Below are 25,555 nucleotides of genomic sequence, written 5' to 3'. Positions count from 1 at the left end.
ACACGATAATATCGGTCACCGATAATTATCGGCCGATAATGGCAATTATGACGTCACACAGATAATCCAGATAATAAAAAAATTCAACCGATAATGCAATCCGATAATTATATACTTGATTTTGCCTCCAAATGTGCTCAACCGAAGAATTCAGCACGCCGCCTCGTCAACCCCTCCCCTCTCTGAAGCCCCTGAGGGAGGAGGGGTTGAGGAGGCGGAGTTACAAGACAAGAAGTAGTTGAATATTATGGCGGCTGTTACTAAAAAAACGACGCTCTCGCCATCTGCGAAACATGTACCGTACAAGTTCCACAAGCCAGAAATAACGCGTCCTTATTCAAAACCACTAACCCAGCAGCCATTTAAAACTGCATCACAAAGAATTTTGGAACATATACGAGGCTGCTGCTAGCAGGAATGCTAAAGCTATTGTAAACACTAAGCTAAACTACAGGGCTTGTGACGATACAGAGTCGGGCTGTTTGGGAATGCATCCCAAGGCGGGTGGTAAATTCCGACGGAGCCCGCCGCTTTGGCCAGTACGGCAGGCCGCCGCCGCCTCGCCATAGGCCCCTCTGGACCTCCGGCGAACACCCCGGTTTCTCGAGCGTTCCCCCACGGCGTGCGAGCAGAGCCAGGACCCGAATACGCCGGGGCGGGCGGGCGGATTATCCGGTACGAATATAGCTGCCGCCGAGACGAGACACAGTTTTTTTTTTTACCTTAATGACACGAGAACCAAAGCCCTGGATAAAATAAATAATGCAGTTTATACGACCACCATTCTTCATGAAAAAGTGATGTCCGGTAAGAAAACTTATCATGACGGCACAGTGGTTATAAGATAATTTAAACATGGAGAAAAAGTCAGCCAGTCAATAATGCATTCAGAATGTGAAATGACGAGCGGTCAGATGACTTTGTAACGCTGCCTTTATTTTCGGCTTAATAAAACTCAGGCACAAAACAACACGCACACGGATGCGAGCGCCAACTCCGTCCAAATAGTACTGCCGTGTAGCAGTTTAGCTGCTGTAACGCAAATGTCGTGAAAGCCGCAAATGTAAACAAAGCGCTGCAGAATGGGTACATGACATCTCGCTCTTTTGAGGTAATCATTTTCACAGTGTGCAACAAAGCATATAACATTAGCAATCACTTTTCAAATTATTTAACTTATTTCTTTGCTCAATTACAGTCACAGTAGATAATCAAATTCTTAAATCAATATTCTGTAGCCACAAATATTATTCAAAATCTTTCCTTCTTCAAGTTTTTTTTTTTTTTAGGATTAAGTATAATAATGTATTGCTTAAAACAAGGCTGTTAAGATTATTTTCAGCTAGCTATTTTTCTTCCAAGAAATCTGAGAGAAATACACTTGAAGCGATGGCAGATAATTTCACTTATTGCCAATAGACTTACACTTAAAACTGACTAGTTTTAAGGAGGTGTGTTTTGCAGCGGATTAATGTTATATATGTTAGGAATGGCTTACTTTTAAACGCATTTTTGTGCAACTTAGGTATTTACTCTGTAAGTAATTGTTGCCAAAGGTTTACCATTACACAATGTCAGACAATCTGTCATTATTTAGATGTTTGAATTGACGACTTGTTCATACATTGTGTTGAAAAAAAGAGCAATAAATTATATTTTTGCACAGTAATATTTTCTTTTGTGTATACTTTAAAATTTTACCTAAATCTTTTAATAGAATTATTGGCTTGACATTATCGGTTATCGGTTGGAATGAGGAGGAAATTATCGGTTATCGGTATCGGTTGAAAAATGCATTATCGTGCATCACTACTCTTGATGCATGACGTCGTTGGCCTTACTCTGAAAACATGTCAAGGCAACTGAGTGTCCGAAGTTTCTTCAAAAAGCCCCAAAACGACGATGGTGTTGATAAAAGAGGTGAAAAAACAGGGACTGCACAAGCGGGCACGCAATTCAAGTCCATGCGCACCAGGAGGAAAGTGTGAGACTACGTTCAGGCCACAGCAGGTGAACTGTTAATTTCGTTGTTCCATATGCTACATATGGTAGGCTACCTACCTACTGGGGCCTCAGTGACGTTTCTTATTCTCGCTATATGATTATACAACTTTAACATTTGTTAATAATACGCTCTGTGTGTAGTATCATCAGTCGCTTTTCCTTTTTAAATGGGCACTTATAAGCAAACGCAAGAAGTAACAACGGGAACATTTTTCAACAGGCATTTCACGGGAGAGCATTTCGACTCTTCGGCCAATCATATAGCGAGAGCGAGTGGATAGTGAGGGGACCGCGCACGGCTCCTAAGTGTCTCTGTCACGTGACTGTCGTAGCCGGTGTAGGCGCTTGAACCTACACCGGTAACGCGCTCGGCCAAATGGACACACAAGTACGGAAGGTGAATTATGCCAAACAAAGGGTCACCACAATGTCATTATCATCATTTTAAAATTTAAGTGACGGGTAAAAATAGATTATGACCGGATTTTTATGACCCTGTCAGTCAAAATGACAGACAACGAAAAAGTCTAGCGCAACCTCTGGTCCTACCGTGTCGCCTTCAAACAAAAGCTTTAAACATGTTACTGTCCTACCGTGCCACCTTAATAATGTGAATTATTTTTAAACAAAAACATTGTAAAATAAATGCTTGTCTTTATCAAATGCTTCGAGTGACTCCACTCAAATCTGCTCACGCTGCTAAGCATGCTAAACAGCCTCTCACTCACAAAATGAGTTGCCACAGCGCACTACCGCTAGTGAGTAGCAAGCTAAACGTTGATTGACACATTTGCGCCGTTGATCGTAGAGTTACCACCCTTCTCTGGCAAGATCAAAGCTACAAACCTACCTATCATTGTCAAAATTTAAGTAGCTAACGCCAGGGCACTGCTGACCAAGAAAATCAGCAGGAGGGGGAGTGAGAGGCTGTACGAGCATGAAACAGATTTTTTTTTTTTTTTTTCATTAAAAACCCAATCCTTTTCACCCGATTCCGATCCTGTGAAAAATGGTGCAATCGCGATTTCTGATCACGTCATCGGATCAGGACAGCCATATTGACAATGTTTTACAAACACCAAACAATGATCCAGATGCTCTAAACAGCAATTTTAGGTGACCAAAAATATTAGGACTTATGAATGTCAAATTAAGTATATTTTCGGAGTCTGTTTTTAAAATGTGAAAAGTAAATATTTCCTGTTAAAATGGGTTTATTAGCTAGCACAACAGGCACTGGGTCTGTCAAGAGTACTTGGCGAAGTCTAAATTTGCAATTTCAATGTAAAATCGATTCATCTTTCAGCACTGTAGAGGATGTTGGTTAGGGTTTGGATGGTCCTCTTGCCTCCCCCGTAAAGCATTTTCATTATGAAGCAAAAAATTGCATAGATTTTTTTAAAGGCCATCTAGCACCCAACTGTAATACATACAGTATATATTTTAAAGGCTCACACACCTTTCCCTGGTGCAACAGCAAAACCCTGCAGCACATTTGGCTGGCGTGATGTGAAAAATAAACAAATGAATCCGCAAAATCAGCTGAATCCGCAGTCCATCTGCATGCTATAAAGCAAAGATTGGGGTGACGTCACATTCGGATTCCTCCTCAATGCAGGAAGTCACTCATTTTCATGGAGCAGGATTGAAAAAAATTGAATATATAAATCGATCACTTCCACACACATCCTAAAATACTGCATCGAATATGAAATAAACATGGTTTTTGCTGTCATAGGCACTTTAAGTATTTTCTTAAGGCATCTTTTGTATGTTCTGTCTCTATGCATCTAAACAAAACAAACTTAAAGCGCACGGTGATACTTTGGGTGTCAAATTCGCCTCTTGTAGATGTTTTGCTGGTGTAGCACATATTGGCATAATTCCATTTCCATCTTTCCTGTTCATTTTGCTTTGGCTGATCGTTTTTGTGAAATATCGACAGTGCTGTCATCTTCATTAATATTTAGCTCTGGTTCAAATTGAAAGGGTTGAACAGATGACATGTTTATGTCGCTATAGTCATTCTCTGGAAACCCATCAGCGTAACCAAGTGACGTCACCGCCATGCGACGTCAACAACAATGGCGACCTACTTGTTAAACTAATTTTACAAATTGTATAAAAACGAAAACATCAACAAGGGTATTAATATCAAATTATTTTATTTCATAACGTTTATCTTTTAAGAACTACAAGTTTTCAAGTCTTCAGTCAAATCATTTTAAGTAGCCAACTTGCTCATGGTGTAAGGGTACATTCGCCTGACTATGGTGCAGGTAGCGTGGGATCGATTCCAACTCATTGGCAGTGTGATCGTGCGTGTGAATGGTTGTCCATCTCTGTCTGTGCCCTAGGGCTGCCTTGAAACAGGTTTAGGCTGTAGTCTGACTTTTGCCCGATTTCAGCAGGGATAGGCTCCAGCACCAGCACCCCGTAACCCTGACAAGGATAAACGATGTTGAAAATGAATGGATAAACTAAATTGTTACTATGTGTTACTGTGTAATGTTGCATGTAGAGGTCTTGCTGATATTGTACTGACACCAAGTGACTGTGTGGCAGTGGAGAAGTGCAACCAGAGAGGCTGCCCGTCAGACTGAACTGACAGAAAGTCTTACCAACCCTCTCACCCTATCAAACACGCAAAAACATACACAGACTTTTACATTTCTTATTTTGTAATATACAGTAAGTCAATATGACTGAGTCAATATGTACTTACATGCTGCTTATACTATTGATTAATAATCAAAAGTCATGGGTCGAGCACATGATGCTGAGCTGTCTGAACTTCTGCTGAGCCCAGACTGTGTCAGAGAGAGAAAATGCGTGTGTGTAGGTTCCCTTTCTATTGGTCATCACTTCCTGAGGAAAAGCATGACCGTGTGCACTGACACCACAACACACGGACACGAATACCTCCTCTTCACTGTCAGTTGTTGGCCATTGGGCTCATGGTTTACAGTCTCGGAATTGATAAGGACAAACAGGGTGAGTGGAACATAATTTGTGTGGAGTTGTGTAGGTTTGTGTGTGTAGACATGGGTGTCATTTTATGTCAAGATGGGCATAAGATTTTGTGCTTTCATTTTTCAATCTTATGTAGATTGTCTGGGAAATGTGTATGTTTTTTTTAATCTAATGGAGTACTAAAGTGTTCAGTTTGTTGATTTAACTCCTCTTTGACAAATGATCAATTGAGTCATTAAATGTTTTTAAATGTGCAGAAATTCCTCTGTCATTTAAAATAGTTTATCTTTTTTCCCAATGTTGATTATTAAACATGCAGCGGAGCACATTGACCGATCAAACACAAACAGAACAGTAACGTTGAAATGAATTATTAAGCAATGTGGTTAACAAGCTGGCCTCTCAGTCGAGAGATTATAGGTTTTATTCTTGACTCCAGGCTTTCCTCCCTATGCGTAGAGTTTGCACATTGTGCACCAATGCCTCCATATTTAAGAAACTTATTGAACCAATGTGCAGTACTTCTCAAATAGTGGGGCGCAAGACAAGGAAATATAACAAAGCATATGTAGCGTTTGACTTTTTGCTTTGACTTTTGATACAGTAGGAGACAAGGACAGACCAGTCTGTTTACTGTATCAAAAATGTTTGCAGCGAACAGGAGGAAGCCAAATCAATTATGATGTCACTTAAAGACATTAGACCCCAATCACATTGATAAGCTGCTTTTTTTTTTCCAGCGAAAACATGCCGAATATTGCAGAAAATCGTCCCGCTTTGTCAGTGTTACATCAACAAACCAGCGAGCACTCTTAGCATCATATAAGGTGGCATACCAGGTTGTCCAGTGCAAAATAACCCAACACCGTAGCAAAAGAGCTGATACTGCAGCAAAAATAGTCATTTTTGTTCTATTATTAATTGTTGATTTTTTTCGGTCAAATTGTTGTTGCATATTGTCCTCATGAGTTAATGTTGCTAATAAATGTGAATTTATTGATTATTTTTAAGTATCAAATGGTCAAGAAAGGTACCTTGAGTGTATTTTTACATTTTGGATGTTACTTTTTTTTTTTTTTTTTTAGTTTAGTTAAATCGATGCGCTTTAAGTCTTTATTGTTACAAACAAAACAATATTAAAAGAGCTACACTTTATTATAAGTTGATCTCTATTACTTTTTTTCTTTGATACATACATAAGATTGTGTCCTTTTTATAAAGGACACAATCTTATGTAGTGGTGTATTTATAATTAGAATAATTTTATAGACAAATAATTAGGTAGGTTAATTAGGGATGGGAATTGATAAGATTTTTACGATTCCGATTCCATTATCGATATTGCTTAACGATTTGATTCTTTATCGATTCTCTTATCGATTCTAATTTGAAATAATGGACTGTATGAGGTTCTGGATTCAATATATTTTACGGTTCATTCGCCTCGGGGTGTCTGTTAGAACACAAGGAGTGGAGAGTGGAGTTAGTCTTTGGCACTTTAATCCAACTTGGCAACAGGCACAACTATATACAGGCAATGGCACTTGATTTGAGAATCACTCAATGAGCAGGTGAGAACATGTGTGGAAAGATGTTGATGTATTTGTATGTGTGTGAAAGAAGACTGGAATGTGAGGGTATATGTGTGGTTCTGAAAGGAAAGAAAATTAGTGCTAATGCAATAAACAATGCAAATTGACTGTAAAGCAGTCAATAACACACATACATGACTCGCACAGTGTAATGAACACAAAGGGGGGGCGGGGGGCGCGAGGGCGGGCGCACAACCCGGAAGCACGTTGCGCCTGCGGTCATCTTGGCCATAAAAGTGGTAAAAACTAAGCACTGTACACTCATATGGTTATACAATATAAGATGCTAAACTAACAGATTCCCTCTTAACACAAATGTGCAACGCGAATATAATGTAAACAACACTCTCCTCGACACAGCGAAGACAAGCGGGAGCAACCAGCCGACCTAACAGTAGAAACACGAAACGGTCGCGCTGATAACTGCTCTAACTTATCATAAGAACTTTATGACATGAAGAGGAAATACTTACATTCGTTTATGGACGCACAAAGATTACCAGGTAGCCACACTCTACTCGACATGCGCATCTTACGCCTATTATCGGTTCCAGAATACACAGCGCTTGTGACATAGGACAATAACTGGAAGAAACTGACTGGTTGCTATGGGAATGAACGCATACCCAAGGAACCGTTCTAACAGGAGTATTAAAATTGCTAATAAAATCGTTTAGGATTATTTTAGATGTATATATGTTATATTTTTCTTCCAAAGTATTCGACGAGGAATACGATAGACCCATTAACAGATTTTTGGGGAAAAAAATCACCATTTCCTGAAGTAGTCTCATGAATAATGACTTGGCCTGTGAAAACAACTGCTTAATCACTCGGTGACGACTCCTTAGATTATACTTGGTGGGTGGTCCCTCTTTCGGTAATCATGTTGTCTCCCTTGCTGAATCAAATGTGTGAAACATGCGTAAGTTACGTGACGTAAATACTGTTTGGACTCAATAAGAAAACGTTAAATATACTGCCAAACGATTCCATGGAATTGAAACACACGGAACCGGTTCTCTAGAGGAACCGGTTCTCGATTCCCATCCCTACAAAAGATACTACCGTATTGGCCCGAATATAAGACGGCCCTGATTATAAGACGACCCTCTCTTTTTCAAGACTCAAGTTTGAAAAAAGACTTTTTGAACACCAAATAATTTTTTATACAGAAAATAATTACAGTACATCTGAAACAAATGATTGTAACAATATATTTGAGAGAAAAAGCATGTTATTTTGCCTCATTCAAATCGTAATATCTGAACATTTAAATATGTAAATGAAAGCGCAATCACATTTGTAAATGAATGGCTTCTGGTTTTTGAAATGTAAATAAACCCATATATTGTGATACAACAACAAAATTGCAATAACTGCATTAACCATCAAAGTGAAGTCTAACTGGAGTCTGGAAACAAATCTGAATAAGGAAAAACATTGCAATAAAATAATGCAAACTGGTTAAACTTGAGAGTATCTGAGATCTGTCATGACAGAACATCGCTTCAATGATATCTGGCGCCATCTGGCGTCGTAAATGGGTATTATGTCTAGACCGCAAATATAAGACGACCCCCACTTTTCGGTGTACCCAAACAAACAGCGAACACGTTTGAGTAAAAAAAAAAAATTCCATATCTGAGTTAGTCTTCCTCCAATCTACAGGGTTCATGCGGGTTCTTGAAATCCTTGAAAATGCTGGTATTTTACTGTGGTGTTTTAAGGTCTGGAAAAAAAATGCTTGAATTTTGCTTAAGTTCTCAAAAATTTTGGAAGTGTTCGGCATGCGATATTACTCAGCATCCTCCGTGAAGTTGGCCCCCCATCAGACACAAATGTATATAAAAATGATGTCAATTGTTTGATAACTGCAGCCCTAAAGTAAACAAAAAAGATTAAAAGTAGATAAAACTAGAAATCATAACACATAAGAACAGAAAATCAGAGATCAGTCGGAATCAGAATCAATTATTTTATAAATACTGTAATTTTCTGCTACACATTGCTGGTCTATAAAAAAAGGACCATATCACACCGGTTCGTGGTGCAATAAAAGGTTGGGGACCACTGGGCCATAGTACAGTATGATAATAACAGTTCATATATTGTTCATGTAAGTTGTGCAAAAAAAAAAACAAAAAAAAACATTATTTAAAAAAAAAATAAAAAAAATAAAAAATCTGACATTGTAAGCAGTTACTCCCAATGTTACTCATTACTTGAGTATTCTTTTCAATGAATACTTTTTTACTTGAACTTGAGTAAATTTTTGGATGGCTACTTTTACTTGAGTAATATATAATATATAAGGTGGAAAACACAGACAAAGCTGAAAAAGCAGTTTCTGCTCTTGCACCGCTCTTTAATGTAAATAAACTGTATTTTAAGCCAAAAGATCTGTTGTGTCTGATAGAACAATATGTCTATATTCTGCCATAGCAGATTAATGGCTTATTAATTCCACAAACTATTTTTGTCTGTTTTACTCTGGAAACCCCCGTTTACAGACGTCGTGCAACCGCTTATGTTTCAATATAGCCATAAAAAGAAGGAAAATAATCATATTTAATATTTGAAATGTCTGTCATTTCTGCTTAGAATCATTAATTAATATCTAATATTTAGTTAAAAAAAAAAAAAAAACGACTTTAAAAAATTATTCACTCGCATATTTTAAACTTTTAAACAAATTATGTCACGGTGAAAAAATTAGCGTTTGTAAAAAAGTCACGGGCATCTACCTAGTAACTATCGCTTAGTTGTATTTTTTTTCATTACTTTCGCATTTTCCCCAATATTTTGGATGATAAATAATTGCTCCAAACAAAGAAAAATTGGGGAAAAATAAAAACGTTTAAGGGTAAACATATAAAAATGAAAATCTCAACCTCTCCTTGATGTCTGCGATTTCTGCATCGCGACCCTTGTTATATTACCATGTTTCACCCATAAAATCCTCCAAAAATCCGGCTGTGGCCATTCACATCTGTGTCTTGACATTCGATGATACATGCTACATGGAGGTTTTGGATCTAAAAGAAAAAAGATATCTCGTTAAAATCATGGCGTCTTTAGTTATGCTCTTGCGTGCTCTCACCTCCAGTTAGGGTTTTGCTGTTTAAGAAAATTGTGTGGTTTTTTTTTAAATGCCCTCCTGTTCAAAATTTTTCGTCCCATGGAAAATTGAGATTTTAAGCTTTCCTATTATGTATCACACATGCATGCAAATTGGGGATCTCAGAGCGGAACTTCAAGTCACCTGAGTGTTTCCGCATACATATGGCGGAAAACACTCAGGTGATTTGAAGTTCCGCTCTGAGACCCCCAATTTGGCCAACTTTCAAAATTGTCGTATATGCATGTGTGATGCATCATTGGAAAGCGTAAAATCTCAATTTTCTGGGGGAAGAAAAGTTTTGAACAGGAGGGCATTTTGACAAAAAAAAAAAAAAAAATTAACAGCAAAACCCTAACTGGAAGCGAGAGCACGCAAGAGCAAAATTTAAAGAAGTCACGATTTTGACGAGATATTATCGCGTACTTACCTTGTTTCGATCCAAAAACTCCATGTAGCATGTATCACCGAGTGACAAGACACAGATGTGAAAAGTCACAGCCAGATTTTTGGGGATTTAATGGGTGAAACATGGTGATATAACAAGGGTCATGATGCAGAAATTGCAGACAACAAGGAGTGGTTGAGATTTTCTTTTTCATATAGTTAACCTTTTAAACATTATTTTTCAATTTTTCTTTGTTTGGATCGATTGTTTATCATCAACATATAGGGGAAAATGCGACAGTAACAAAAAAATAAAATTAAGCGATAGTTATGAGGTAGATATCCGTGACTTTTTTACAGACGCCAAATTTTTCATTGTGACGTAATTAGTTTAAAAGTTTAGAATATGCGAGTGAATAATTTTTTAAAGTCGTTTTCTTTTTTAAAACTAAATATTGGACATCAATTAATGATTCTAAGCTAAAAATGACAGACATTTTGAATAATAAATCTAATTACTTACCTTATTTTTATAGCTAGGTTGAAACAAAAGCGGTTGCGCGACGTCTGTAAACGGGGGTTTCCAGGGTAAAACGAACAAATTAAAAATAGTTTGGGGGCGTATTACGCCATTAATCTGCTATGGCAGCATATAGACATATTGTTCTATCAAACACAACAGTTGTTTCGGCTTAAAATACAGCAGTTTCTTTTCAAGAGGCGTGCAAGAGCAGAAACTGCTTTTTCAGTCTTGTCTGTGTTTTTCGCCACATAAATATCTCTCTCTCTCTCTCTCTCTCTCTCTCTCTCTCTCTATATATATATATATATATATATATATATATATATATGTATATATATATATATATATATGTATATATATATGTATATATATATATATATATATATATATATATATATATATATATATATATATATATATATATATATATATATATATATATGAATACATATAGAATTTTTGGCTACTCTACCCACCTCTGGTCATGATGTCGCAGTGTGTCTTGAAACGGACGAGTTGCGGTCTGACAGCTGACCTCGTCATGAGGCCGGATAAACAGTTGTCACTCAGTAATGGCCACGGCACTTCATATCATGATAGTGACGGTTTTCTGCTTTGCTTGGATCAACACATTTGTTATAAACAAGACAGAAAAATGTGATTCACTATTCATTTTTATGCGTCATGATAAGCAAAAATTCTGACACGCCTTCTTGCGACGTGATCGTGGGGTGTCCGAGACATCAGATCAGCATTCACATGACAAGGCGTCATGACCACCCCACTTTAAAATGTAGGCCAGGACAGTCAACAATTCTCCACGACGTGTCTCTCGGGCTAGAATTAGGCTGAAATCATATAGTCTGAGACAGGCATCAGTAATGCAGTTACATCTAGTGCAGGAAATGTATAGCGAATGGAATGGCTGTCAAGTAGACTCCTCAACATATAATATTCTTTAAAAATTGGACCGTTGTGTCATGTCGTACTGACCGTGCAAAAATTTGATGCTGAGTCGTTTCATAGGCAAAGATTGACGCAGACAGTACACGCAAAAGTGTTTGAGTCACTGTCACTGCAAACCACATGTGAAGTTGAATGACATTTTTTTTTAGGAAGTTGCATATCTTGCTTGCTACACTTTCCCCTCACGCACACATTCTTAGAGATTTAAGCGTATGAAAAAGTATTTTCCCCGCCTCCTTGATTTTTTTGTGTGTGCTTATATTAACACTAACATGTTTCAAATCAAGTATATATACTGTAGCCCCCGATCCATAGGCAGAGTTTGACTTTTGGGGCAGGGGAGGCACATGTTGATGACCCCGAAACGCAGTGTCAGCAATAAAATTAACTTACAAGAATATTTATAAAAATGAGTTGAAAATGAGCGCGTTTTTTTGTGTTTCCCATCATTCTTGAGGGAAATTCTAAATCAGGCTGCTAAGGAAAGCTATACTTTTCGCCGAGATTGTCATGCATTGAATATGGTATGCCCACCGGTGTCGTGCCAATGTAGTCACCCCCGTCAAAAATTGTATCCCCTGGGCTGAGCCAATGCGCTGTGCTGACTTGCTTGATTTCCTGGTTTTGGTGCTGTAGTTATCTACAAGGTTTTAAAACATGGCCCATCCATCAAAAAAACTTTTTTTTTTTCCTGTCGTATGATGTAACATACGTACTGAACGTGAAAAAAGGCAATGTTGTAATGTTTTACTCTTAGGATGACCTATAATTGTTATTTCTGTAATTCAAGTCCAGTATGAAGTTTCTCCAGTTTAATAAACGTTGAAGTCCAAAATATATAACTGTGGTTCTTCTCTGGTTTCAATTAATTGTTTAAGTTGACATAACTCATAACTTATGTGTGTGTGCGCTCCCGCGGCCAGGGGATACAATTTTTGACGGGGGTAACTACATTGGCAAGACACCGGTGGTGGCTCTGTTGTACAATTAGCGTCTTTAGTGGGGCAAATTGAAACTCCGCTCAACATTTTGGCGGTGCTCTCTGGCATTTCATGGTCCACATTTTTAACCCTTGGTTCTTGCCCAGTAGTTGTTGTCGCTTTTGAAAGCTTAAATTTGAGAAAAAAAAATTACCTATATCCATCTTGCCTCTTCGTGGTGGTTTTGGCTAAGCAAAGCAAATGACCGTCTAAGGTGCTAGTCACATCATTTGTTTGAAAAATAATTTTGACCCATTATAAAATATATCTTTTTTTTTCATTGAATTCATTTTTGTTGTTTTTTTGTTTTGCTTTACAATTTTTATAGATAATATTTTACCGGAAAACTTAGCATTTTAAATATATCTATATCATATATCTTTTTCTCTATGGCATGGCTCCCGGGGCGCGGACTCCCCTCTGCCTGGGCTGCCTGGGGGGGCGTCCCCTTATCCCATCCCTGAAGGCCTGTTGACAGGGACACGGATGGCCCGGGGGACCACCCTGGATCCTGGGGGGATGACGACGGCTCCTTTGCCAGGCTGCGGGAGTGGGGATGGGCTGAGCTGGATTGCAAACCCTGGTTGGTTGAGGGGGGGCTGTGGCCTTGGGGCGGCGCCCGTGCGGAATCCCCACTCGTCTGCGGGGCTGTCACGTGTTTTATTGGTTTCGCGCGTGCCTGGATGTGGTGGAGCACCCTCGGGTGGAGGGCCTTGGTGTCGGAATTGGCAATGGGATGGCATAGGGTAGGATGCCAACAAACTCACACTCACAAGGGATTCACACGAATACTGGGTTCTACATCACAGGGCTGATTTGTGTACACTCCACCTCTCACAAACACTTATCTTTTAGACTCTCCCCCTACCCCCCTCTCTTTCCATGGTTGTCGGGCCCCCCACATGGTGTCAACCGGGAATACATCTAGCTGACGACTTCACAGACAACCAGTTTCATATCGTCAAATAAATTACAGTATTATATGTCTTTTACCAACTCAAGTACAGTAAATACTAAATGCTGTATTTAAATGATTTTAAGTATTAAGTTAATAATGTTCTGGTGCAAAGAAATTGAGACTGAGGACATGAACAGGAAGGCCAGACAATGATCTGCATAATTTTCAAGTCAGTAACAGAATGTATTATTCCATTAAGCACAGTAAATCATCTAGTATATACGTCATCATCTAGTAGCTGAATGAGCAAAGCAGCCACAGAAAATCAAACCTCCATCAACTTAATATACTTTTTTTTTTTTTTTTTTTTTTTTTTTTTTTTGCTGTTCGATTTTTACTCGCATGAGTGGTAAATCACAGGTACATCAGGCTTTAACAAGGGAATGTTTTTTTCCACATTCACGGTTTGGACAAAATAATGGGAACGCCGAACATTTTGGCATCACAATCATTGAACATAATTGTTAAAGAATGGCATGAGGAACATTCTAATGAGGTTGAGCATCTTGTATGGCCGGCACAATCCCCAGACCTCAACATTATTGAGCATTTATGGTCAGTTTTAGAGAGTCAATTAAGATGTCAAATTTCCACCTCCATCGTCTTTAAAAGAGTTAGAAGGTATTCTAACGGAAGAATGGCTTAAACCATTCAGAAGTTGTGTGAATAAATACCTTCGAGAATTGTGGCTGTAATTGCTGCAAAAGGCGGACCTACACCATATTGAATTAGTTTTTGTTGATTTTAGAAAATTTTTCTATTCTTTTGTCCAACCCCTGTACATTAGGTATACATTTTCTGCTCATCATTAAATAAATGCCATTAAAATTGCTTTAATGATTCCATTTTACTTTTATAATGACGCAAAAATATAAAGAATATTCTAAATACGAGTAAGGGTGCAAATATTTTTGACGAGCAGTAGAAGTTAAGAAACGTTTATCTTGGTTAAACATCCAAAACCATAAACTTTGCACTTTATACTGCAAAAACACACCTCCTTAAAACTAAATTTCCTTGTTTTCAGTGTAAATTGACAAGAAATTTGTGAAATTTTGGTGAAAATGCCACTGCTTCAAGTAAATTTTACTCAGATTTCTTGAAATAGGAAAAATACCTAGCTGAAAATATGCTTAACGGATTTATTTTAAGCAATACATTAGTATATTTGATCTTAAAAAAAAGCTTTGAAATGTTGAAATGTTCTTAATTCAAAACTAGATATTGTTCAAAACATTGTTTGAAAGCAAATTTTGCTTGATTCAGGTGAAGAACTTTTAAACGTATGGGCTTAATAAAAACAAATAGTAATATTTACTTAAAGTAAGTGGCTTAATCTGACGCATGAATCTGTTAACTAGCCTTTAACACTCAAAACAAGATGGAGAAAATGATTTGATTAAAGAAAAATAATCTGAATAAGATGTCGTAAATTTGCAGTGTACAGTAAAATGTGATTATTGATTATTTTTAGAGTGCAAGTAATAGACTGCAGGAAACCAAAAAATATTAATTTGATTGTCCGTTTCATGACTCTCATCTACACTGTATACCCTCTCATTGTATTAATTACAATATTATACTGTACAGTTTCATTACAGTATGTTATTGTTCAAATTTCATGTACAGTGTAGGTGGCTAAGAGCAACATTTAATGCTACAAAACCAGTTGGTCATCTTTTTTTCTGTCACGCATAATACACATTTGGCTTAAGTGTAGACGAGCCCAATTCTTTACATTCTCCTTGAGTGAATGTGTGAGTCAAAGGTGTTTACCCACTTAGTTAATGTATGGTTTTCACATGAACACATACCCTTTTATTATTATTACATAATTACTTTCATTTCTTCAAGGAGGAAAATAAGACAATACACAAGACAATGTCAGAGTTACAACTAACACTTGAAGAGTTTGCAAAAAGAGATCTTCATTTTTATAAATTTTGATGAAATTTTTATGACTTTTTTTTTCCCCAAACAAACCTCAGGTAATAACTGCTAAAGCCATTGTTAAAAATAAATGTATTTTCCATTTAAGGCAGATAAATCCAACTCATTTAATTGCAAAAAAAAAAAAAAAAGTAAACGTCTTACAGTGGTATGAAAAAGTATCTGAAACTTTTGGAATTTCTATCATTTATGCATAAATTCACCATCAAATGTGATCTGATCTTTGTCAAACTCACACAGATGAAAAAACAGTGTCTGTTTGAACTAAAACCACCCAAACGTTTATAGGTTTTCATATTTTAATGAGGATAGTATGCAAACAATGACAGAAAGGGGAAAAATATGTGAACCATCACATTTAATATTTTGTGCCCCCCCCTTGGCAGCAATAACTTCAACCAGACGCTTCCTGTAGCTACGCATCAGTCTGACACATCGATTAGGACTAATCTTGGCCCATTCTTCTGAACAAAACTGCTGTAGTTCATTCAGATTCCTGGGATGTCTGGCATGAATCGCTGTCTTTAGGTCATGCCACAGCATCTCAACGGGGTTCAAGTCTGGACTTTGACCTGGCCACTCAATAACGTATTATGTTCTTCTGAAACCATTCTGAAGTTCATTGTCTTGTTGCAGCATCCATCCTCTTGTTTAGCTTCAACTGTCTGCCTCATGTTTTCCTGTAAAACATCCTGATAAACTTTTGAATTTTTCCATTAATTATTGCAAGTTTTCCAGGCCCTGAGGCAGCAAAACAGCCCCAAATCATGATGCTTCCTCCACCATGCTTCAAGGTGGGGATGTAGTGTTGATGTTGGTGAGCTGTTCAGTTTTTCCTCAACACATGGTGTTGTGTGTTACTCCCAAACAATTCAACTTTGGTTTCATCAGTCCACAAAATATTTTGCCACAACCTCTGCGAAGTGTCCAAGTGCCTTTTTACGAAACATTAAATGAACGACAATGTTTTCTTAGACAGCAGTGGCTTCCTCTGTGGAGTTCCTCTCTTCTACGCTTTACTGTATTGACACCAAGGGTGTAGGTTTGCATAGGGACGGTAGGGAAATAACACAAGCAACTTTTCAGGTTGATCAAATTCGCCCCACCAACTTTTAAGCAACCTCATTTGCATTATATAATGAATTTAGTTATATAGGGATTTTAGATTGTCTTTCCATGTATTGCAAGTAAGGATATAATTGAACCTACCATTATTAAGTGAATTATTTGCATTATGATCAGAATGACATTTACCCCTTTTCACTTGCAGAATGTGCCGGTATATTTTTTTTCCCCACAAACGCACGTTTGATTGGCTAACGACTTGCATTTCTTTAAAATGTATGAATATATTTTCTACATTTATTCATTTAAAAAATGTTATTTGCAGCCTATGCAAACATTTTTCAGATAATCATTAGTCATACATTAATCATATTTGAGGTAAAAAGGTTTTTTATTATTTTTTGTTGTTTTTTGTTTTGTTTTTTCTTTTTGGAGTATGGCTGTGTTTGTGGACAAAAGCAGTAGTGTTTTACCATTTTTATTTTTGTTTTATAACATGTGAAAACATCTGATTCTAATCAGATTCCTCTTTATATCATATCCGATTTTTTGGGCTGACTGTTCACATTATTTTCAGCAAGTGTCCAAATCAGATCTGGGCCTGTTCAGACTGGGCATATTATTGACCCATCTGACAGATTTCTGTGCTTTGTGACTGTTCAGACTACAAAAAAACCATTAATTTTTAATATGGATGGAATAAAAACCAGATTTTGGCTGCTTGTGTGAACAAGGCCCAAGTGCAGTTAGCATCTCTGTGAACTGTGACAGCTTTTGCTTACAAAAACTAGTGGTGTCTATCGGCTTCTGCAGATACAGTGGTATGAAAAAGTATCTGAACCTTTTGTAATTTCTCACATTTCTGCATAAAATCGCCATCAAATGTTATCTGATTTTTGTCAAAATCACACAGATGAAAATACAGTGTCTGCTTTAACTAAAACCACCCAAACATTTATAGGTTTTCATATTTTAATGAGGATAGTATGCAAATGATGAAAGAAGGGGGGAAAATAAGTAAGTGAACAATTACATTTAATATTTTATGGCCCCCACTTCGGCAGCAATAACATCAACCAGACGCTTCCTGTAGCTGCAGATCAGTATGACACATCGATCAGGACTAATCTTGGCCCATTGTTCTCTACAAAACTGCTTTAGTTCAGTCAGATTCCTGGGATGTCTGGCATGAATCGCTGTCTTTAGGTCATGCCACAGCATCTCAACGGGGTTCAAGTCTGGACTTTGACCTGGCCACTCAATAACGTATTATGTTCTTCTGAAACCATTCTGAAGTTGATTTACTTCTGTGTTTTGGACCATTGTTTTGTTGCAGCATCCATCCTCTTTTTAGCTTCAACTGTCTGACAGATGGCCTCAGGTTTTCCTACAAAACATCCTGATAAACCTTTGAATTCATTCTTCCAATAATGATTGCAAGTTGTCCAGGTCCTGAGGCAGCAAAACGGCTCCAAATCATGATGCTCCCTCCACCATGCTTCACGGTGGGGATGAGGTGTTGATGTTGATGAGCTGTTCCATTTTTCCTCAACACAAGATGTTGTGTGTTACTCCCAAACAATTCTTTGGTTTCATCAGTCCATAAAATATTTTGCCAAAACTTCTGTGGAGTGTCCAAGTGCCTTTTTGCGATCATTAAACGACCAACAATGTTTTTTTAGGCAGCAGTGGCTTCCTTTGTGGAGTCTTCCAATGAACACCATTCTTGGCCATAGCTAAACATACTTATAGTCGATGTGTGCACAGATATATTGGACTGTGCCAGTGATTTCTGTAAGTCTTTAGCAGATACTCCAGGGTTCTTTTTTACCTCTCTGATTATTCTGCACTGAACTCTTGGCATCATCTTTGGTGGACGGCCACTCCTTGAGAGAGAAGCAACAGTGCGACTCTCTCCATTTGTAGACAACTTCTCTGACTGCCGATTGATGAACATCCAGACTTTTAGAGATGGTTTTGTATTCTCTCCCAGCTTTATACAAATCAACAATCCTTGATTGCAGGTCTTCAGACAGCTCTTTTGACTGAGCCATGATGCACATCAGACAATGCTTCTCATCAAGACATTTCTTACCAGGTGTGTGTTTTATAGTGGGCAGGGCAGCTTTAAACCACTCATCAATGATTGGGCGCACACCTCACTTAAATTGTTTGGTAAAAAAATGATTTCAATTGCTCTTTAAGTCTCCTTAGGCAGAGGGTTCACTTACTTATTTTTCCTCCTTTTGTCATAGTTTGCATGCTATAATCATTAAAATATGAAAACCTATCAAGGTTTGGGTGGTTTTAGTTAAAGCAGACACTGTATTTTCATCTGTGTGATTTTGACAAAGATCAGATCACATTTAATAGTGATTTCATGCAGAAATGTGAGAAAGTCCAAAAGGTTCAGATACTTTTTCTTAAAACTGTAACAGGAATTTTGACACAGATTTTGACGTTGAGATGTAGAGGTTTTTGAAAATAAACTCTTCACTTGGACGTCAAAGTACTGAGGTTATGGCAGTTAACACAAACTGTTGACTGTTGGCCTTTTGGCGTGTGATGTAATGACTGAGACAAAGTCCCCCTACATAATGCCAGGTGCGCTAGTTCTGACATGAGGCAAGCCAAGACGTCTTGCTCACACAAGCTACGGTTTCACGCACGTGCGCCGACAAACACATATACAAATGACAAACCCACACTAATCATTTTTCATCTTTTATAATGTCTTGACAGCGTGTTTGCTCACGCAGTTCGCAGATACATGCAAGTTTCATTCACTCATTTCGCCATCCTGCCACACACGTTTTAAAAAACAAAAACAGTTGTTGTTTTTCTTGCAATGTGATTAATGAGATACTCAGGCTACAATGGGATTCCCAGAATGCTAAGCTTTTTCTCCCTTACCATGAAGGGTTTGCGAACTCAAGGTGTGTCTATTTTCAGTCAGGATCTGGCTGACAGGCCACAAACAGGCAAAAATCCAGGTTTCTCAGGCTATAAATAGCCTCTGCTGGGGTAGAAGCTAAAAGTTGCACTCAAAACCAAGCTGCAACAATGTCACAGTGATGTGAATTCTAAGTTGTCCCAACCTTGTTGCTACATTCCATAGCAGTAAAAAAAAAAAAAAAAAAAAAAAAGGAAACAATAAGGTAATTGCCAAAGGAGGATGTTATTTTTCCATGATCCATTTTTATAACGCTACTACCTTCATCGTCTTATTTTGCTCGTTGCATAATCCACCTCATTCATTGTTTTTAGCATCTATGCGCGCATTGGCAGCATGCATGTTTTTCGGAAGTTTATTTTCAGACTCTCTCTGTAGTAAGGGCTTATGGATTATTTATAACCTGTTCTCACAGTTATTCATAGATATGTAAAAGGCAGGGACACTGTGTACTATCAAATATCTTATTTATCATCAACTTGAATACCTTAAGTCCAAGGGCGTAGGTTTGCATAGGGACGATTGGGACATAACACTGCCAACTTTTCCAGATGCTCAAATTGTCCCCACCAACTTTTAGGCAACCTTATTTGCATTATACCTGTATTAACAGTTCCGTTATATAGGTAATTTAGTATATATTATAGTATATAGTAAGCAAATTATTTTCATTAGATACAGACTTACGGTGTACCACAAAAGTGAGTACACCCCTCGCATGCCTGCAGATATTTAAGTATATCTTTTCATGGCACACTGACAAAATGGCACTTTGACATAATGAAAAGTAGTCTGTATGCAGCTTATATAATAGAGTTCATTTAATTCCCCCTAAAAATAACTCAAAATATTGCCATTAATATCTAAACCCCTGACAACAAAAGCCCGCCGTCTCATCAGACCATAGTACATGGTTCTAGTAACCCATGTGCTTTGTCGAAATGTCTTCAGCAAACTGTTTGTTGTCTTTCTTGTGTACCGTCTTCAGAAGAGGCTTCCTCCTGGGGTGACAGCCATGCACACCAATTTGATGTAGAGTGCGGCGTATGGTCTGAGCATTAACAGGCTGACCCCCCCCCCACCTCTTTAATCTCTGCAGCAATGCAGACAGCACTCCTGTAATGAGTCACATGAAATTTTGGAGGGAAAATGACAAGCAGTACTTAATTTGGCCATTTAGGGATGTACGTAGTTCCCATGCGGTGTACTCACTTTTGTTGCCAGGGGTTTGGATTTTAATGACTATATTTTGAGTTATTTTGAGGGGAAAATAAATTAACTCTATTATATAAGCTGCACACAGACTACTTTTCATTGTGTCAAAGTGTCATTTTGTCAGTGTTGTCCCATGAAAAGATATACTTAAATATCTGCAGAAATGCGAGGCGTGTACTCACTTTTGTGATACGCTGTACATTTATCCCTTTTCACTTGCTGAATGTGCCGGTGTTCACCCAAGATGTCCTACATCGCCGAAACGTCTACACAAGGCGAATATGACACTCAAAGTACTACTGTACGCTTTCAGCTTGTTTTGTTTGGATACATACATGCAGAACGTACTAAGAAAAGGCCTTAAGAAAATACTTAAATGTAGTTATATCAATTAAGGACGATTAAAATACGCTAGGTGACTAATGTGGTCAACAGATCAACACTGCTTATAGCAACCACAAGAAAACACAATGGTTAAAAGTATGAAAGCCTGCATGCATGCAAATATTATTTTTGAGGCAACAAAAAGGTAATAAAAAACTCAGTAAAAACAAAAATAGTGAGTACTCACTGCTTTTAACCAATGTGCACATTAATGTGGACGCTTGCACAAGTGCACAGAGCATTGTGTACGACGTCTTGCCACGTAGAAGAAATTGCAGAACACTGGTCCATTTTTTCCCCCCTCAAACAAACGTTTAGTTGGCTGATGAGTTGAGGCCCACATCCCCCGTCCCGCCACAAAGACATACACACATACTCACACAGCCCCGAAAAATTTATGTTGACAACATGCTGCCTCATCCGCCCCCTTCGATGAGGAGGGATATTAGACGTCTTTTTCGGCCAGCAGCAGCCACTGTAAGTCAAGTAAAAAGACGTCAATGTTGTGGAGGTGGGGGAAACACCACTAATTTTGCCACTGAAAGTCTGACTTGCATCAGAGTTAGCATAACATTATACTTGCTAACCTGCAAAACTACTGCGGTCAGGCCAGCCTCCACAAGGAACCATGAAGTCAAGCTAGCCGTCCCTTATTTGGATCATTGTTTGCATTATGTGCATTACGGTAATATCGTCCCCTACCAATGTTGAGGCCAAACCTACACCCTAAATCCCAAAATTTGAAAAATAAGGTCTTAATGGAACCTATTTTTCAAATTTGTAAAAAAGAAACTTAAAAATGAATATGTGTAATAAGTGCTTTAATATCTATAACCCTTGCTAAATCCTAATTTTTTTTTCTCTCTCATGGAATCTGTAGATGCATGTGTTGACTTGCATCCATCAATTTGTTTGAGAAAGAAATTTTGAAATTCAGAATTAGTCTCAAAATCATGAAATTCTATGTGTATCAAATGTAATACATTTGGCAATGAAGGGTTAAACGTTCTTCCTAAGTTCTGATTCTTAGGCTTGGCAGAATTGCATCCCCGCATTCCCACCATGCTAGCAAATAAAAGTTGTTGGACATTTTAACGTGCTGTAAAAAGATTTAACTGTGGCAGGAAACGTTCTCTCTCTTGCAATGCTATTTTCTTAAAAAAAAAAAAAAACTGTTATTATAATAGTTATGAAAATGCCAAAGAAAGCATTTCAAAACAATCAACGTTTCTCAGAGCCTTAGATCCATTTTGGAAAAGTCAAAACCGGCATTGTATGATTTTACAATAATTTATTTGTAATTTACTTACCATAAGTATTTGTACCCCTGAGAAAATCAGTGCTAATATTTAGTGCAGAAGCCTTTGTTTGTAATTACAGAGGTATTGCTGTAGTTTTTCACCAGGTTTTCACATAGGAAACCGGGATTTTGGCCCATTCCTCCACGCAAATCTCCCCTATGTCTGTCAGGTTTCGTGGCTGTCGTTGAGAAACACCAAATTTCAGCTCCATCCGAAGATTTTCTATTGAATTGAGGTCTGGAGACCACTCCAGAACCTTAATATGTTTTTTACTCAGCCACTCCTCAGGCAGCTTGGCTGTGTGCTACGGATCATTGTCATGTTGGAATATCAAGCCACGACTCATCTTCAAGTCTCTGACTGAGGGAAGGAGGTTGTGGCTCAAAATCTGAGGATACATTTCACCATTAATCCTCTGCTTTATACAGTACAGTCGTCCTGTCCCCTTTGCTGAAAAGCAGCCCCAAAGCATTAGGTTTCCACCCCCATACTTCTCAGTGGGGATGGTGTTCTTAGGATTGTACTCATCCTTCTTTTGCATCCACACACGACGAGAAAAGTTCTACTTGTGTCTCATCTGACCACATGACTTTCTCCCATGACCCCTCTGCATTATTCAGATGGTCCCTGGCAAACTTCAGATGGGCCTTGACATGTACTGGCTTCAACAGGGGAACCCTCTGAGCCATGAATGATTTTAAACCACTGCACTGTAGTGTTCAACTGACAGTGTCCTTCGAAAATTATGCATCCAGCTCTCTTCAGGTCATTGACCTGCTCCTGCCATGTAGTTCTAAGCCGAGCCCGCACAAGGAGGGATTTTACATGGAGCCCCAGCCCGAGGTAGATTATCAGTCATGTTTAGCCTTTTCCATTTTTATCACATTTGCCTCAACTGTTGATATATTCTCAAGAAGCTGCTTTCCAATTGTCCCATAGCCCTTTCCATCTTTGTGGAGCTCAACATTTTTTTCTCTGGTGTCTTTCGAAATCTCTCTGGTCTTGTCCATGGTATCAGTTGGATTATGACGGACTGTGTGGTGCATACATGGTGAAAATAATGAGCTCAAACGGGTGGTGGGTGGTTAGTCATAGGGTAAATGACTTTTTTTTTCACGGTAGACTGACAACTCTTTGAGTGTCATAATTATTGCTGATTCTCAGGGGTACAAATTCTCATGAACCCCAGTAAATTACAAATACATTATTTTAAAAATCTCACATTGTGATTTCTGTGATTTTTTTTGTGTGTGTGTCTATGAGTGGAAATGCAGCTATGATATATATATATATATATTTATATATACACACACAAATACAGTGGGGCAAATAAGTATTTAGTCAACCACCAATTGTGCAAATTCTCCTACTTGAAAAGATTAGAGAGGCCTGTAATTGTCAACATGGGTAAACCTCAACCATGAGAGACAGAATGTGAAAAAAAAACAAAGTCACATTGTTTTATTTTTAAAGAATTTATTTCCAAATTAGAGTGGAAAATAAGTATTTGGTTACTGACAAACAAGCAAGATTTCTGGCTGTCAAAGGGGTCTAACTTCTTCTAACGAGGTCTAAATAGGCTCCACTCGTTACCTGTATTAATGGCACCTGTTTTAACTCATTATCGGTATAAAAGACACCTGTCCACAAACTCAGTCGGGCACAAAACTGCACTATGGCCAAGACCAAAGAGCTGTCGAAGGACACCACAGACAAAATTGTAGACCTGCACCAGGCTGGTAAGACTGAATCTGTAATAGGTAAAACGCTTGGTGTAAAGAAATGAACTGTGGGAGCAATTATTAGAAAATGGAAGACCTACAAGACCACTGATAATATCCCTCGATCTGGGGCTCCATGCAAGATCTCACCCCGTGGCGTGATAACAAGAACGGTGAGCAAAAATCCAAGAAATACACGGGGGGACCTAGTGAATGACCTACAGAGAGCTGGGACCACAGTAACAAAGGCTACTATCAGTAACACAATGCGCCGCCAGGGACTCAAATCCTGCACTGCCAGACGTGTCCCCATGCTAAAGCCAGTACACGTTCAGGCCCGTCTGCGGTTCGCTAGAGAGCATTTGCATGATCCAGAAGAAGACTGGGAGAATGTGTCATGGTCAGATGAAACCAAAATAGAACTTTTTGGTAGAAACACAGGTTCTCATGTTTGGAGAAAGAATTACTGAATTGCATCCGAAGAACACCATACCCACTGTGAAGCATGGGGGTGGAAACATCATGCTTTGGGGCTGTTTTTCTGCAAAGGGACGACTGATCTCTGTATAGGAAAGAATGAATGGGGCCATGTATCGAGAGATTTTAAAAATCTCCTTCCATCAGCAAGGGCATTGAAGATGAGACGTGGCTGGGTCTTTCAGCATGGCAATGATCCCAAACACACAGCCAGGGCAACAAAGGAGTGGCTTCATAAGAGGCATTTCAAGGTCCTGGAGTGGCCCAGCCAGTCTCCAGATCTCAATCCCATAGAAAGTCCGTGTTGCCCAACGACAGCCCCAAAACATCACTGGTCAAGAGGAGATCTGCATGGAGGAATGGGCCAAAATACCAGCAACGGTGTGTGAAAAGCTTTTGAAGAGTTACAGAAAACGTTTGGCCTCCGTTATTGCCAACATGGGGTACATAACAAAGTATTGAGATTAACTTTTGGTATTGACCAAATACTTATTTTCCACCATGATTTGCAAATAAACTCTTTAAAAATCAAACAATGTTATTTTCTGGGGGGTTTTTCCACCTTCTGTCTCTCATGGTTGAGGTTTACCCATATTGGCAATTACAGGCCTCTCGAAGATTTTCAAGTGGGACACCTTGCACAACTACAGGTTGACTAAATACTTATTTGCCCCACTGTATGTATATGTATGTATGTATATATATATATATATATATATATATATATATATATATATATATATATATATATATAGTACAGTATATATATATGTAGTACAGCATATATATATATATATATATATATATATATATATATAGTACAGTATATATATATATATATATATATATATATATATATATATATATATATATAAAATGTTAATCGAGTTAATTACAGCTTAAAAATTAATTAATCGTAATTAATCGCAATTCAAACCATCTATAAAATATGCCATATTTTTCTGTAAATTATTGTTGGAATGGA

At 38.1% G+C, this 25,555-nt stretch overlaps 1 protein-coding gene across 8 annotated transcripts in view; it reads left to right on the top strand.

Moving 5' to 3' along the window:
* Positions 1-25,555, top strand: part of pparg (peroxisome proliferator-activated receptor gamma) — a 92,337-nt gene that overhangs the window by 34,118 nt on the left and 32,664 nt on the right. The window contains exon 1 of one of the 8 annotated variants that reach the window (XM_057845116.1): positions 3,693-4,998. The exons of 4 other annotated variants lie outside the window; for them this stretch is intronic. In XM_057845116.1, the coding sequence (XP_057701099.1) occupies positions 4,962-4,998 (37 nt within the window). In that variant the 5' untranslated portion in view covers positions 3,693-4,961. Of the gene's footprint in view, positions 1-3,692; positions 4,999-17,454; positions 18,618-24,037; positions 24,112-25,555 lie in introns of those variants that run through there. 3 more of the 8 variants (XM_057845118.1, XM_057845115.1, XM_057845112.1) reach the window with 3 other exon arrangements.

This window comes from Corythoichthys intestinalis, chromosome 9 (assembly GCF_030265065.1).
Source record: "Corythoichthys intestinalis isolate RoL2023-P3 chromosome 9, ASM3026506v1, whole genome shotgun sequence".
NCBI lineage: Eukaryota > Metazoa > Chordata > Actinopteri > Syngnathiformes > Syngnathidae > Corythoichthys > Corythoichthys intestinalis.
This window is presented reverse-complemented; position numbering and strand designations above follow the sequence as displayed.